This window comes from Sinocyclocheilus grahami, unplaced genomic scaffold, assembly GCF_001515645.1.
Source record: "Sinocyclocheilus grahami isolate Dianchi unplaced genomic scaffold, SAMN03320097.WGS_v1.1 scaffold306.1, whole genome shotgun sequence".
Taxonomy (NCBI): Eukaryota; Metazoa; Chordata; class Actinopteri; order Cypriniformes; family Cyprinidae; genus Sinocyclocheilus; species Sinocyclocheilus grahami.
Window position 1 is genome coordinate 1,559,086 of NW_015505485.1, and position 17,637 is coordinate 1,576,722.

At 36.7% G+C, this 17,637-nt stretch overlaps 1 protein-coding gene across 1 annotated transcript in view; it reads left to right on the forward strand.

Annotated features, from left to right (window-relative positions):
- Nucleotides 1–17,637, forward strand: part of LOC107601460 (tumor necrosis factor receptor superfamily member 21-like) — a 27,826-nt gene that overhangs the window by 6,235 nt on the left and 3,954 nt on the right. Inside the window, exons 2-4 of the mRNA XM_016293644.1 lie at nt 4,760–5,402; nt 7,688–8,212; nt 8,868–8,874. Coding sequence (XP_016149130.1) covers nt 4,760–5,402; nt 7,688–8,212; nt 8,868–8,874 — 1,175 coding nt within the window. The remainder of the gene's footprint in view (nt 1–4,759; nt 5,403–7,687; nt 8,213–8,867; nt 8,875–17,637) is intronic.

Sequence of the window (17,637 nt, forward strand, 5' to 3'; positions counted from 1 at the left end):
GCTTCAGGGCACCGAACTGGCTCCTCTAATGACACCAGAGGCCAGACTCGAGAGGCTGGTTTCCTTAGAAAATTTTCTGGCAGCATGGAAATTTCTGCCAAACGTCTCAAAATGGGTCCTGCAGATTGTAGAGAGAGGCTACAGAATCCAGTTAGGTTCTTGTCCGCCTCGTTTCAACGGGGTCATTCCCACACTAGTGGGCCCCGAGCAGGCTCTGGTAATTGAACAAGAAGTAGATACTCTCTTGAGGAAGGGGGCCATAGAGCGTGTTCCTCCTCTCTCTTGCGTCTGGGTTCTACAGCCGTTACTTCATCGTTCCGAAGAAGGATGGGGGGGTTGCGCCCGATCTTAGATCTCCATCTTCTGAACCGCGATATCAAACGGCTACTGTTCAAGATGCTCACTATCAAGCAGATAGTATCTCAGATCCAGTCCGAGGACTGGTTTGTTACGATAGATCTCAGAGATGCTTATTTCCATGTTTCCATCCTCCCTCAACACTGGAAGTTCCTAAGGTTTGCTTTTCGGGGCGAAGCATACCAATATAGAGTTCTTCCCTTCGGCCTGTCACTCTCACCCCGCACTTTCACGAAGTGTGTGGATGCTGCTCTGGCTCCACTGCGACTCCAGGGCATCCGTATACTCAATTATATTGACGATTGGTTAATACTAGCTCAATTGTGGCAGATGGCGGCTCGGCATCGTGATGTCGTTGGTCACGCAAGGGCGTTCCCAAAGCGAATCTCGACGCAGCGTCTCGTTCCCTCGGGGAACCATGGTTACATACGTAACCTAGAGACGATTTACATGCTATGTTTGTCTTGAGAATCAATAAACAAATCAATCCTGAAGTTCATAGGCATATTCACTAAGGCACACCCCAGAATAGGGGGTTGTTCTATGACAATTTTACATTTGGTCCTCCCACATATTCAATGTTTAGTTGCATCAATGATTACTCAATAAGTATAAATAATTGTAAAGTTATGTAGGTTTGTATGCACAGATTACAAGCTCATGTAGTGAAACGCCAAGTCCATTTACTCACAGGTTAGTCAGGAAACCCCATGAGTCATTCCAAAATGTGAGAGATGGTTAATAAGAGCAACTCGGTCAGCATTCAAGCATTGCAAGCTGTAAATACATTAACCTTGCAATGCCTGACGGATGGCATGAATGACATAATAGGCAGAAAAATCATAAAAATTCAAAAATAGAACCATTTACTAAGACTTATATCTGTAATAAATATATATTAAAATGTAAAAAAATGTGTTTTATGTTTTTTATCATATTTAATACATCAGGCTTGTATTGCTCATATAGTGAGAATATGGAGAAAAGCAAAAAAAAACTCAAAAGCATATCAGTTTTATTCAGAAGCACCAAATTGAGCAAAATTGTCCAATTTGGTGTAGAAGTTGATATTGCCAAAAGTACAATGAAATCCTAATAGCTTGTAATGTAAATCAATGGTATCTTTATGACGATATAACAGACTACTTGTAAAATGTAAAATGCATATAAATATCAGATGTCAATCTACAGTATATCTCTCAGTTATGTCTTATTGCAATAAAGATTGTTGTATCATGTTTGATACTTACATTTAAGCGATTTTCTCAAATTGGATGATCAGTTGCTTCAGTCCAGTAAATGTTCATCTTGAAATATTAAGAAGTTATTCTTATGTTTACTTAATAAAAATCTGTAAAGATTTTACAGCAAAAAGACACCATAACCTGAAGGGGGACGTTTTTAGAATGATTCTAAAATGCCTTTTACTTGCTAAAAAAAGTACAAACTTTCTAACAGATGACAAAAGGTATGTAGTAGATTGTGTACAACACTTTTTTCAGCAAAGTTTGATCATATTAACAATTTAGAGGCTTTAGAAATTCATGCGTTAAATACAATAGGCTTTACGGTTAATATCTGTTTTCTAAGAAACAGAAGATAAGAGTAAGCCTTATTCTTAATTAAGTTTAACAGGCTTTTGTGGTTTCACATGGCCTTGTTCTGGGTAATAATATATATGCCTTAGCACTTAGAATTAATGTTTTTTTGTATGTGTTTCTATGAAAGTGGCACTTTGAAAGTCACAGCTAAGGGTTTATTTTGAATTGCTGCCAGAACTGCATATTTTCGAATGTCGAGACATTACACCGACATGGATGACAAGAATGTGAATACACTCTCATAATAAGTCATATTTATATAAGCATTCATGAAATTGTCCAAATTAGGTTTCGTACAAGTGCCCTTTTAACCTAGACACTATTTAGGGTGGGATGTGAAGGTGGAGTTGTAACATGTCTTACTGTTTTGTACGTAACGTCCCTTCTTGTGGTTATCGAAAGCAAGGATGCGTGAAAAAGTGTTCCTCTTATCTTAGGTTGTCCGTTCCTCTTTCCAGAGCCAGTTGAAAGAAAAAACGACTTGTGAGACAACAGTGAACACTTTTTTTTTTTTATTTATTTTTTTTGCTTTAGTAGCACACTAAGGATACAGACATTGTCCTGTCATCAGTGAAGTTGCTGTTGTCTCCCTCGCTGCCCTACTTCAAACCCTTGTCTGTTAGCTCACTGCTGGCCCTCTTCGAGAGCTAAGGCCGCTGGGAAAGCACAGCTTTGTCTAATCGCTATTCATGTTCAGTCTGTCCTCCTAAAACAATCCCCATCACCTCACGAAGAGCAACACGTGCATCCGAGCCCAAACGCTCTGGCATCGTCCCGCGCTTCCCAGCAATGTCAGTATGTGTTTGCTGGAGAATATTAATGTCATGTTTGTTTTGATTCAGCCCTCCCCGTAATAGCAAGGAAATTAGTCTCCTGCGCTTTTATACTAGTCTTCTGTGCGGTCTGTTGTTGAGGAACTGTTATAAAACTCCAGGGGATTCATGATCAGCAGTTAATAGAACTTTGTGTTTCGAAACTGATGATGCAGCGAGGCCCTTGTGTGCCGTGCTTTCCAGCATCATATTTTTTGGTGACGACTTTTGTACCGAGCCCAAGATGCCTGTCGTGGCCAAAGCCCCATTTAGGTGCTGAATTAAAATGTGGGCTAGCATCATAAAGAATATTAGATGCAGTTAACATGCTGTGCAGTCAGCTTTGCTGGATGTGCCGGAGGAAAGAGGGAGACTGTTATGATCGGAATTTGGCTTTCAATGAGGCACGTTCAAGCTGTAGTAACGTTAGAGAGGCTGTGTTTACAGGCTTCTTGTCATTAAAAGTTATTCTGAAGGTCACCGGGCTGTGAGAGTGCTGTCAACACATTCCAGGGTTCCCTGTTGTTGGTCCGTAAAGTGTTTTTGCATGGGTGATTTGTTGCAGACTGTGTAAATATTATGCAGAATAGTGCTTTAGAGAGGAAATATGAGTTGCTTACATTTCTGCTCACATAGCTGGCTAAAGATTACATGCTTGTTGATCCAATGCCAGTGATTTTGATGTCACAATCTAATGTTCTTGAGTTCATCTGCTCCATATTATGATGTCAATGTGCTCTTTGGGATTTTTTCAAAATGCTCATTACCTTACAGTAATGGTTGTGGTGATATTCCGTTTTTCTCTTTTTCGATATAATCAATCAAATGTTTTAAGCCCAATAAGCAATTTTTTGGTACAGTATAAGCATACTGTTGTTTTATCAATGAATAGCCTATTTATTGGCTAAAAGTAAATACACACATTGAAACAATTGTAATAATAATAATGTTCATTTACAGACTTTAGTTGAACTCAACAAAAACAAAGCTTCACACTCATCTTGGACAGTGCAAATCAGCGTTTTTCACTGTAGAGTGGTGAAACTTTGCAGTTTTTTTTAGTGGTATTTGATGAAATTGAAAAAAGGAGACTTTGAAATTTGATCTTGTTTTTTATTCCCATATCCTTCAATAATGAATTGAAAGAAGTATTGTCCCAAAGAAAAAATATGTTAGTCCAAATAAAACAAATGCATTTGTCCATAAGTAAAATACATTTTTGACAAAGCAACTTTTGAGAAAGGTGAATGGGTCTTTACAAATAGTGCAGCCAAATAGAGAGTCTAATTTATTTATTTATATAGTGCCTTATTTTAATAAGACCAAGATACAATGGAGATGATGAACAGTTTTAAACAGTGTTTTCTTTGACTTATTTCAAATAAAATGGTTTGCACAATCTTCAATTTCAGTGATCACTCTTCTAAATTTTCCTAAATGCAGTGATAATGCTTAAAGTTGGCATGAAATGGAAATTAATTAAATTAATTTTCTAAATGGGTTCATTCATCCATTCATGTTTCTTTCTTCTTCTTTTTTTACCTTGACTTTACTGTGAAATGACAGAATTATCTCATTTTGTCCACATAAACCTGCCCCACCCTGCATTTTTTTCCAATAATTAATTTTGCACGGATGTACGTCACAACATGGAAGAAAACATCTGTCGCTACTTCCATTTCATCACAGCTTTAAATGACTGATGGCTCATTTTCTTGAATTAGCGATAATTTTCTTCCACGGGTGATTATGTCATTTGAAATGTCAAACTTGTCTTGTAGTTGTTGAAAAGACACGAGTATGTAGCCATCAAACAAATTAAAGAACTTGATTCCTTTCTAGCATTTTTTTTTTCTTTAAAATACTCTTCTTACAATACAAACCGATGACGCAGTGGTCATTCATGCTAAATAGACATTTAGTGTGTGTTTTGATTGTTTGTATTGTCATTGCATAACAGTCTTCTTGTTGTTCTTTCATTGCTGTTAGCTGCTGATCACTGCGGTCAGTGACGTCTTAACCCACACACTGACCCCCAGCCCGACCACAGAGAAGCCCTTGTCTCCTCGACACTACCATCACATCGACCCCACCACTGGTAACAAGCTGGTGTGCGACAAGTGTCCGGCGGGCACCTACGTGTCCTCCCACTGCACAGAGGCCAGTGTACGGGAATGCAGCCCCTGTCCAGACGGCACCTTCACCCGGGGTGAGAATGGTGTTCAGCAGTGCCACCGCTGTCAGAGACGCTGCCAAGCCCCATTTGTCGAGAAAACTCCCTGCACGTCCACCACCGATCGGTTGTGCATGTGTCCGCCAGGCAGCTTCTCCCAGGGTGGAAAGTGTCAGCGGTACACATTATGTCCACCGGGGTGGGGCGTCCGAAAGCGAGGGAGTGAGACAGAGGATGTGCGCTGCCGGTCATGTCAGCGTGGCACCTTCTCTGATGTGGCATCAGATGTTCTGAGGTGCCGATCTCACACAGTTTGCTCGTCTCTGGGCTTAACACTGCTGATCAAAGGCACAGAAGAGACAGATAGTGTGTGTGGGCCAACTCCAGCCAGTTCGGTCTATGTCCTACTTGGAGAGGCCTCCGTTTCCACGGTTTCCAGCACTGAGTCAGCATACAGAGGTGAGAGTGAAGAAGCTCAGTGTAGAGCTATTCCTTACTGAATAGAGTACACGTAGTTAACTAGATGCACTGACAGTAGATAGATAGATAGACAGACAGACAGACAGACAGACAGACAGGCAGGCAGGCAGGCAGGCAGGCAGGCAGATAGATAGATAGATAGACAGACAGATAGATAGATAGATAGATAGATAGATAGATAGATAGATAGATAGATAGAAATTTGTTTTCTTTCCTTGGTAGAGTTATATTCTCCTGGTGTGTTGTACAAGTGCTTTAATCCATTGATTCTGTTGTTACTAACAGCTCCCCCTTTTCAACATGATTGCTCAACCCCTTCATCAATTTCCCTAATTTGGTGTTTAAATAAAGCAGTGGTTGAATGTGATGCTTTTGTGTATGTTCTTTAGAGCAGTGTTTCCCAACCGGGGTGCCCCGACACCCTGGTATGCCGTCTGTCGAGAGCAGGGGTGCCGTGTAAAAAATCCTTTTTTAATATTTTTAAATTGCTAAAATGTTCATAAAAGCAGCTATTATATAATATCCATTTCTGATGTCGCCAATAATTAGAGATGCACTGAAATTTCGGCTGCCGAAAATTAGTTCACCGCTCAGGTTTCACTTTCACGTGGTGTGACGCTCTGCATCGATGTAGTACAGTATTGTTTCTGTTTGCAATAGCCCTACTGTGTTGTAACAAGGTGTGGTAAACGGGCAGCTCTGGTAACAATGCCCTCTCATTCATTGATCTGCTAACCTTTATGCTCACGTGTCCTCTGATAATAATAGCTTTCTAGGATTAAACATTATATGGATAATTGGTAAAAAAAAAAAATCTTAATAGCCCTACTGTGTGTTAGACCTACCCGAAAAACTAAAAAGCAATTTATTTCATTTGTAGGCCTATCATTATTTTTTTATTTGTGCTATCATTTGTAATTTCTTTATTTATTCTTATTTTATTATTAACTGCTTAGTCTCCTTGTCATTTTTTTATTCAATTCAAAGTTTTAAATCAAACCGTCTCGTGCTTTTCAAATATTGTGACAAAATTAATTTTGTAGGGTGCCACAAATTTGTTAAAATTTGCAAAAGGTGCCGCGACTAAAGAAAAGTTGGGAAACAATGCTTTAGAGGACTCTTTTTAGGCCTGTACAGATGTAGCTGTTTATGAGCAATAGCTTTTGAAAATTTTCTGCGTGTTTTTATAGCTTACTGTTTAAATAATAATAATTATAATTATATTATTATTAATAATAATAGCAATAATAATGATAATAATAAATGCATGAAAATTATTTAACGCCTTTTAATTTACACACCATTTAAGAGTTTTTTGCTTGGTAAGATTATTTTAATGTTTTTCAAAAGAAGACTCTTGTGCTCAACAAGACTGCATAAATGTTTTTTGATTGAAAAAAATAAATAAATATTGTGTTTGTGTATTGTATAAGTAATATTGTAAAATATTTGAAATAAGTTTAAAATAACGGTTTTCTATTTGAATATATTTTAAAACATAATGTTTAAAAAGTTATAATTTATGACGGCAAAGCTGAATTTTCAGCATCATTACTCCAGTCTTCAGTGTCACATGATCCTTCAGAAATCATTCTAATATGCTGATTTGGTGCTCAAGAAACATTTCTTATTATTATTATCAATGTTGAAAACAGTTGTGCTTCTTCATATTTTTGTGGAAGCTATGATAATTTTTTTTTCATAATCCTTTGATGAATAGAGAGTTCAAAATCTAATTTATTTGAAATAGAAGATTTGTTCCTTTGTAACAAATGTTTTTATTGTCAATTTTGATTAATTTAATGCATCTTTGCTAATAAGTATTAATTTCTTTAAAAAAAAAAAAAAACACTTACTGACCCCAAACTCTTGAACAGTAGTATATATGTAAAAATATGCTAAATTGTTAAAAAAAAAAATTGTTGTTTTACCAAAGCAGTCATAGTATTGTCAATAGTATTAGTCCTCTATCTTATCTCTTATTTTCAGAAGAAAACTATTTCTGGTTCCTCAGTTTGCATTGACTTTAGTTTCTTGGGGTCAAATCTGAACAGTTAAGAATGAGAAATCCATGTGAGATTATGTTGGATGAGCAGCACAGCTCCACTTTGCTATCAGCTACCATCTTGATGCTGGATTAAAGTTTTAGATACTCTCCCTTCTGTTTTGTTGTCTAGGTTAAGCTCATCTTTAGGACTATATTTAATTCTCTCTCTCTGTCTCTCTGTTTTTGTCTGCAATTATATGATCCACTCTGCACACAGCAAGCACTTCAGTTTCACCAGCTGCAGAGATTCAGGATGTAGCAGGGCCGGTCCTCAGTAGCACAGATGCGGCCCTCGACGCTGATGACATTCCCACAACCACATCTTCCTCCAAGTCTAGTGATGAGGATGTCGGACTCTTAATCGCTGCAACTCAGGACTTCCCTAAATTGCAAAACAAGCTTTCCTTATCACCAGACCCCCAGCTTGCCAACCAACAGGCCATGGAAACTCTGTCTGAGGGCAAGGCTCAAGGTTTGGGTTACCGGCCCATCCGCAGGGGTGCGCCGAGGCCTAGCACGCACAAGCACTTTGACATCAATGAGCACCTGCCTTGGATGATAGTCCTGCTGCTTCTACTGGTGCTGGTAGTGATCGTGGTGTGCAGCGTAAAGCGCAGTTCGCGGGTGCTGAAGAAGGGTCCCAGACAGGATCCCAGCAGCATCATGGAGAAAGCCATCCACAAGAAGCCCAGCTCTCCAGCGCAGACCAAGGAGAGGTGGATCTACTACTCAAATGGACAGGGTGAGTTAAATTTTTTTATTTTTATAGTTGTATTTCAGTGTTTTGTGTTTGCGCACAAAACTTTTGTGATGGAAATAATATGAGATGGGAGCAAAAACTATATTTCAGTGCTTTTGCGAGCAAACTCAAAAGTTTCTTGAGGGAACGCAACAGTTTTGCAAGAGAAAGCAAATGTTTTGCAAGAGAGCGCTTAGGGGAACACAATACTTTGGCAAGAGAACATAGCACTGAAATATAATTTTTCCTTCCATCTCAAATTTTTTTTCCCATCACAATGTCCTCTTAGGGGCTCCATCACAAATTAGATTGATGAGTCTGATTTCTATTTTTTTTATTTATTTGGTAATTTCTCATTATTTTTATAATTTGTTACCATTTTTGGCAAAATGTGTGTCAAAATAATAATTAAAATTACCATTCCAAACAATTAGAAAAATCTACTTAAACTCCAATTTAAGAAAAAAATTATAATGCCAAATTATTTTAATTCAGTCTATGTGTGAGGAAGTTTGAAGAGATACAAATTTTGACATTTATATAATTCTTATAAATGCTAATGTAAATTCAACTTTACACTAAAGTTATTCAACCAAATAACTTGATTAAAGGTGAAGTGTGTATTTTTTCTATGTTAAAATACTTTCTCCTATCCCAGCTTATCTGTAAGTAAATCATTCGTAGGTTGATTTTCCCAGAAAATTGTAAACACTGGTGGTTTCAAAACATGACTTTGTTTGTTTGAGAATCCTGACCAGCCCAGCTTTGCAACAATGATTCAACCAATGGTGCGATTATGAGGCATGACTACCTGTTTGGCTGACCAATGGCAGGCAGGCGGAGTGTCCTCAAATAGGGAAACTTGTGCAGACTTTACACGCTTCACCTAGAACTAGATTAATGAATGCAATTTATGGATTTATGAAAAAGTGTTAATGACTATATGCTCTGGTGGATGCCAGACACTCATACCCAGCACAAAGGTGGCACAGTGAAATTCCAATGCACTAGAGCATCTGTAGATCTGTCATCACACCAGTGTGTATCGTATTAAGAACTTCAACAGTTCAACATCAAGATCACCGCTCTCGTTTCCTGTCAGTCACATGATCATACAGAACCTGATCTCCTTCTGTTTCTCATTCTGCACCTTGCAGCCTTTGGTTTACGTCTCTGGAGTTTATCTTTCTCTTTTATTAATTATTTCACACTCTCTGCCCTATAACCTTGTTGTTACTGTGCATCAGAGGCTGCTTGGTGCACCGGCTTATGTTAGCCTCAGATATCCGCCTGTGTGTGTCTGACTGTACTTGAGCAGTTGGAACCAGATTATTCCAGTTCTTTGTGGTTTGAGAGCTAGAGGAGTTTATCAGCAGACATGGCCTGGAGAGACTTGCTTATGTGTCATGGGAAGTGTCTGAATTCAGGGTGCCGCTGTATATTGTGCTGGAAATGGAAATGTAATATAATAGAGACTTTCGGCTGGGCTATTTTGACATTAGGCTATTAAGAAACCACCTAGCAACCATTCAACTAGATTATATAATATTAAATAATGCCCCAAAAAGGTGTGGACACATTAACAAAATGTCATGTGCAAAAATTGTCTGTTGTCAATAGGGCTGTTAAAAAATAAATTAGAATTTCGAATATTCGTAGAATTAAACGTTTTGCATTCTAATTTTAGGTCTGCGTAAGCCGTCAGGCAGTCTTATCAGTGGCGCACGAAATGCGACGACGATGTAAGTATCATTGCATTTTAATGCTTTTGTTAGCTTATCCAGTTGAACCCACTAGATGCGGCGCTGCTACGTTGTTCATTCAATATATTGCGGAAAACGAGAGCATCAATGTGGAGAAGATGTTGTTTACGTCAAAACTGAAACCAAGCCGTTCACACAGAACGCATATTTATCCAATTTTCTAGAGGGACATCTGTCAGCATTGCACTCGCGTCTCGCAGAGAGCGGCATGTTTAGAAAGCCATGTAAAATTAATGTAAGTTCAACTTTTAAAAAACATGTCTCAAGACTTTATGGCGGTTTTTCCCCATCCCACTGTATCTCATGTTTTTAAATGAAGAAAGTAGCCTACTTTTGTGATTGGTTTTCGGCCCTTTGTATTAAATACACATGCATGGTGCTGTTTTTTTTCTAATTGTTTAAGCAACTTTATTAATTATATATGGTTTATAAATATTATTTTAAACATTATGCACTTTTTTCAAAGATAGTCGTGTTATTTTATTACTCTTTGAAGAAACGTGCATAATATTTATGCTCGATGCGCCTCTTGTGGCCTCAAGAGAGAAGCCAAAAGCTTTTTTTTCCCCCTAACTGAAATTATGCCTTTTAAATTCTAATATAATTCGAATTTTAATCATATTTAAGTAAAAATTTCGAATTTAGTTTTTCAGTCATTTTGACATCCCTAGTTGTCAATAGTGTAGTGAAGTAGGAATTACAGTTCACATAGAAGTCACTTTCAAACCAAACAGCTTTCTGTTAGTCAACGCAGACAATTTTCATGACCAGCTGAACCCGATACGAAATCTGTGTGGGAAAACCTTTTGTCCTCATGAAAAGTTCCCAATCCATTGGATTCCTATTGAAATTAATGGATTACACCCACAAAACAATAAATTTGACCGCACCTTAACACCCTAGCAGCCAAAAATATACCCCAAACAAAGGTACTAGATTTGAATTGAAATGATGAAAATATAACTTTTTTAATGTAATTTTTTACAGCTTTCTGGACTCCAAACAGTTGCTATTAATTAGACATTGCTATTATTTATTATTAATATTTATCTGAGTAAAATACAACACTACTTTCTTCTCAACAGAGTAAATTTATGATATTTTATTGTTAGTTGCCCTTGAAAATAGTGGAATATCAAGGAAAGGGAGAATCAATGACCTGCTCATAATAATAAAATGTAAAAAAAAAGCTTAAACACTTCCAACAGGTACACAAATCCACTTGAGCTATTTTTTTCACTTTCGGTGTTTTTCTCCCTTGCACTCCTAAACATGAACAGTTTCATTGTTTATTGACTTTGGCAAGCAAAGAATTTATTATACGCAGAACATTTGTGTTAAACTGAGATAGTAGAGCCTCCTCGATTCATGTTAGAAAGCATAGGTAACCTTTACATAGCCGGTTGCCACCGCGAACACAACACAAAATATTTCCCTAATGCATTCAAGGTGTGTAATTGAAGTGCATGTGTGTCTGTTTACTACATTAGTGAAATAATGGCCATAAAGGGCCGCATGGGAAACATATATAAAGATGAAGGAGTGATCGTACAAATAATGAATTCTTTCATTGGAGGTATAACAAAGCACGCATAGCGGAGATCAAAGACGTAGAACCACCCGCATGTACGCCTCATATAGCAACCTCTGCAATAGGTGTTATCTATAAAAGCCCACTGCCCAGAATCAGGGTGGGCTGGGGCTTTTATAAGAGACGATTAGGAACTTCATGGGTGAGCTCTACTCTGCCAGCATTTTGTTTAGGAGTCAGAGAAACTCGGGGGAAGCTTGTAGGATCCCCTTGCTCGTGAGCCTCCCCTTGTCTTCATCAGGCGAACGGTTTCATTGTTTTAATGGGGAAGTTGTAATTACTGCGGCTGGTACAGTGTATGAGGTATCAGGGATTTATGGGATGACTGCGTTGCCGTGAGACATTCCGGCAAAGCCACCACGGCGACTCACTAAAAGGGGGAAGTCCTGACTCCCTTTGAGGATTCCTTTGTTTTGCAGCCAACCTAGACCTGTTGCAGCTGGTTTGCCACCTCATTTGAATCCTCATATGAAGACGTTAAAGCTTTGTTCTATTGTAAACGGCTGTGGTTGATAAGCTGTTGTCTTCTTACATGCAAATGAGCCATAAGGTGTTTCTCCACTTTTACATAACGCCTTTTGTATGTACGCTATGAACAGCTGTTATTAAGATGCATATGGTGGTCCGATCACAAGTGGTCAGCCACTTACATCTAGTATGTGTCACGAAAATGTCTCATGTGACAATGAAATACTGACAATGAAACTTTTTTGACTTAGAAATTGCTAGTAAATTTCACAAAAAAGGGCAAGTAACATTAAATTAAATGTCATTTTTTTAAGTAGAAAACTGAATAATAAAATAAAAATAATTTGTTACAATGTAGTTTTTGAACATTTCCAGCACATTTTAACAATAACATGATTTAATTGATAACTGTGATCATTTTGATATAAGATTTTCAGACTGTTTCATCCACGTATTTAAATATTTAAATACATTTGAATATAAAACATATATTATTTATTGAATAATATTTGGGGTTGTTACTCTTATGCTCATCAAGGCTGCATTGATTTGATCAAAAATACAGTAAAAACAGTAATGTTATGAATGAACTGTTTAATATATATATTCAAATGTAATTTAGTCCTGTGATGGAATAACATTTTAATATGCTGATTTGGTAACATTTCTTATTATTATCAATGTTGAAAACTGTAGTACTGCTTAATATTTTTTGTGGAAACACTTAACAGCACTTAATTGAAATATATTAATAATAAATTTCCTCTCTCTCTTTCTAGATGCTTTAATACCTTCCAGCAGCAGTTGTCCCCTACAACCATCCTGTTATGCTGAACTCAGTCACGTTTATCTCATGTAGAGACTAATTCAACATGGATTTCATTGATCTGTGTTGTTTCACATTGGGTTCTCTTGTACTTTGACAATAGTCTCTTAGAAAACAAACTTCAGAATTCAGAATTTCAGAGTTTTCAGAAACTGTCTGTAATATATTGCAGTGTTACTATTTTACATTTTTAATACTTAAAAAAAAAAAGTTGTTGCATTTTACAGTTTTTCTGTTTACAACTAATGTAATTTAAATGCTTTTGGGCATTTTATTATTTTTTATTTATTTAGGTTTATTTATTTTTTTACATATTACGAATGATCTCATTCTTGACTAGCCTATAGCACAAATGGTGTGAGATGACATTATTAACACATGCTTAAGTTTAATACTTTGGAGTACATTTAGATCCCTCACGCTATGTATTATCAATAGCAAACACTAATAAGTATCAAGTGGAAATATGCCACATATATAGGCATAGTGTGAGTTAAATATGAGTTACATTGCACTCATGTTTCCCTGGGTTTGCTTCAGGGGTTCACTCTTAGAAGGATTCCCTAGGACGCATCTGTCACTCTATACCAAAGTATATAAACACTCCAATCAATCTAGGTCGTTCATATGACCTTATCCATGAGGCAGCATGGTGTACTGTAACCCTAGATTTCTGCTCTTCTGCACTGTATGATTCCACTTGCTTACTGTGTCTACACTATATTATGCCAACAGCACATCATGCTAACTGGATTACATTTTCAAGAGACATGTATGATTTTAGATACAGCAGACACAAAAGGAAATGCATATACTAGCGTTCAAAAGTTTGGGGTTGGTAAGATTTTTATAAATAATTTGGGAAAAAAATTATTTGATCAAAAATACAGTAAAAACAGTAATGTTTTGAAATATTATTACAATTTAATATGAATTTTCAGAAGTCATTACTCCAGTCTTCAGTGCAATGCATCCTTGCTGAATAAAAATATTAATAAAAAACACACACATACTGCCTCTAAACTTCAAAATATGGCATGCTGCACTGTAATATATCAGTACAGGTTGTCAAAGGTAATTCCTTGGGAGTGTTGTACTGTACTTGTTGAGGTTCAAACTACAATTTACAGAATTTTTTTTTATTGTATTTTATTTTTTAAAAAACAATTTTTTAAGTTTTTACAAGTATTGTTTTTTAACTATATAAAATATTTTTATTTTATTAAACTGTCTAATTAATTTGATGTTTATTGCTTGAAAACAACAGCAAAAAGGAAGAATTTTAGTCATTGACAATCTTGATGCTTGACAGTACCTGGTCATCATTAACTTTCATTGTATGGAAAAAGAAACATGACCATTTTCTCTGATTCATTTTGTGAAATATTAAATATTGTGAATGTATTTATTTTTTTAAATGATAGGAAAAATAAACTACTAACCAGCAATTGGTCCCAAAATGTCTACCTTATTATTTGGAACCTTGCAATCTATTAATTTAATTTAATTTAATTTTGTTTTGTGCATACTACGGCAAAAATCCTCTCTTTTCCATCCTCCTTTGTATTCAACTGCTGAAAGAAAGTCTTTTTAAAAAAAGTTTTTTAACAACATTAGTGTGAGTAAATAATGACAGGACTTTTATTTTTGGGATGAGCATCCCTTTAAAAGATGTGAACCTTAGAACGTGAGAATGGGCCTGGTCAAGGCATTTTCTCTTTCTCAGAGCAAAAACATAATGGTGCTTTCAAGAATTGATATTGAATTAGCAATGCTGAATGAAAATAGTTTAGCAAAGAGGATAAAACATCATTATCATAGACAGAGCGGCATTCATCAGAGCCACATGTTTCTAGATCAAATCACATGTATCCCATGCTCCACAGTGTCAGGTGAATGAACTGCACATAGTAAGAAAGAAAAAAGACATTAGTATCAGATTAAATGTTTCACAAAACCATTAGGACATTTGGATTTATGTATGCTCGTCCTTGTTTACAAATGACTAGAAAGTAAGGAAGGAGAATGAGTTATTTCTTCAAATGTGTGATCTCTTGTAGTTTTTAATTTCATAATCATTCAGATTTTCTCCTGGATTCGTGTTATTATTTTCTTTTACTGCCTGTAAATAGAAAGGCATGCACTTTGATGAATTACAAAGGATACAAAGTCATACCACTTAGACTCAGCATGCAAGTAAACCTCAGATAAGGGCCCTCAGAGGATAAACACACCCAGTGCTCCACTTGTTATGGACGCCGGCCAAGCAACCCCAGAACGTTTAGATGCCGTCTGAAAGCTGCCACCAGCACTGTCCTGTGCTACTATTTATATACCAAATTTTGACAGGTTTTCCAAACCATAAAGAAGAAACAAGGAACTTTTTTTTCTCCTGAAATTATATATTTTTTTATGCGTAATGTTGAAAGTTCCCTTAGCAAGCTGTCTATAGTCAGATGTGGACCATGCGCTGTGTGCTGTAGGTGGTCTTGTTGAGTCTGGAGCAGTGTTAGCTGCGGCTAATAAGATCAGTGTGGGAGTGACACACTTTCCACATCTGTGGCTTGTGTCCTGGTGGGTGACTGCACAGTGTTCCTGCCGGCTCCCATGTTGTGCTTTCAGACTTTTGCCAACAGCTTGTCTGCTGAATGTGGATAGAGAAGATATTTGGGTATACGCCCATCCTTCTTCCAGTGACATGCATGAACAGTAGACTCTGTGGTTAGAATAATGCGTTTGTTCGTTTCGTTGACACTGGACCCTAGATAGGGAAGCCTCTAGCCTCTTTGTATTAGTCAGTTTTAATACAAATTATATGGGCTCTTGCTATGTGTACATATATTCTACCATTCAAAGGTTTGGGGTTTTTGAAAGAAATGAATACTATTATTCAGCAAGGATGCATTAAATTGATCACAAGTGACAGTAAAGTTACATTATTACAAAAATTTATTTTGGAAATAAATGCTGTTCATTTAAACTTTCTATTCATCAAAGAATCTGTTCTGGTCATCAAAAAAATTGTAATAATATTTCACAATATTACTGTTTTGACTGTATTTTTGATCAAATAAATGCAGCCTTGGTGAGCATAAAGTGTGGGAGTGACACACTTTCCACATCTGTGGCTTGTGTCCTGGTGGGTGACTGCACAGTGTTCCTGCCGGCTCCCATGTTGTGCTTTCAGACTTTTGCCAACAGCTTGTCTGCTGAATGTGGATAGAGAAGATATTTGGGTATACGCCCATCCTTCTTCCAGTGACATGCATGAACAGTAGACTCTGTGGTTAGAATAATGCGTTTCGTTGACACTGGACCCTAGATAGGGAAGCCTCTAGCCTCTTTGTATTAGTCAGTTTTAATACAAATTATATGGGCTCTTGCTATGTGTACATATATTCTACCATTCAAAGGTTTGGGGTTTTTGAAAGAAATGAATACTATTATTCAGCAAGGATGCATTAAATTGATCACAAGTGACAGTAAAGTTACATTATTACAAAAATTTATTTTGGAAATAAATGCTGTTCATTTAAACTTTCTATTCATCAAAGAATCTGTTCTGGTCATCAAAAAAATTGTAATAATATTTCACAATATTACTGTTTTGACTGTATTTTTGATCAAATAAATGCAGCCTTGGTGAGCATAAAATACTTGTTTATGCAAAAATATAAAAAAATCTTCTGACTCCAATCTTTTTGAATGGTAGTTTATATTTTATAGTACAGTTTAGTGTTGGCAATGTGTATGTATATCAATGTACCCGAAATTAGGTAAACCTTTATTTTACACAATATGTGTATAAATATATGTAATTAGTTTTAAAAAATTAGGCACATTTAAATATATATATATATATATATATATATTGCATTTGGATATAGATTTGCCAGCAATGCTCACCAGAGAGATGCATCTGTAATTGGTGCACTCATTCTGGCTTCCCTTGTAAAAAGTGGCTATTTTTGTATCTTGCATGTGCACACTTACTTCCTTCCTTTCAGCACTAATGCATGGACAGGGTGGAGTGGCCTTAGCTTAGTTCTTACTGCTGCTGTGTGCCAAAATACAAGATTTCTAAAGTCAAAGGTAAATTCATAAACACATTAATCACATCATTGCATACATTTACTGTATTGAATTTGGACAGTTAACTAACTGTTCAATGAAAATACCAGATTTTCTGGAACTGTTTGATGTACTTTGCAAATAGCACAAACGATGTAAGGACAGAGAAATGTCTGTGGTCTGTAATGCGCCATTATACTCCTATATTAACTCACTCGACCTCTTGCGTTGCCATTTTATTGGTGGCATCTTTGAGTTCAGAGCTGTTTTTCTCTGTGTGGGGTGACTAATGAATCACTAAATGGGATCTCTCTCTATGCCACTCAGAGTAATGGCCTGCTTTTCTATGTGGCATTGATTATTCACAGCTGATTCCAAGGGAAACTTTCCCGGAAATGGAGTGGTTTCTGTCCTTCCTATAATTTAGATGTTCTACTTCTGAAGTTCGAATACCTGCCCAGGCTATTATAGGCTTCCTTGAATAGTTTATGGCAGGATTTCCCAATCTGGGAGTCACCAGAGCTTTCTTAGGGATCGCCAAGTCTATTTGATATTGATTTTAGCTACACTACAATCAAATAACTTTCAGATAACCCTCTTGTAAATAAAAAATACTTCTTCTGTTGTTTTGAAACTAGACATGATCTTGTACACATGATGTCATAGGTCACTCAACACTTACACACATATATATATATATATATATATA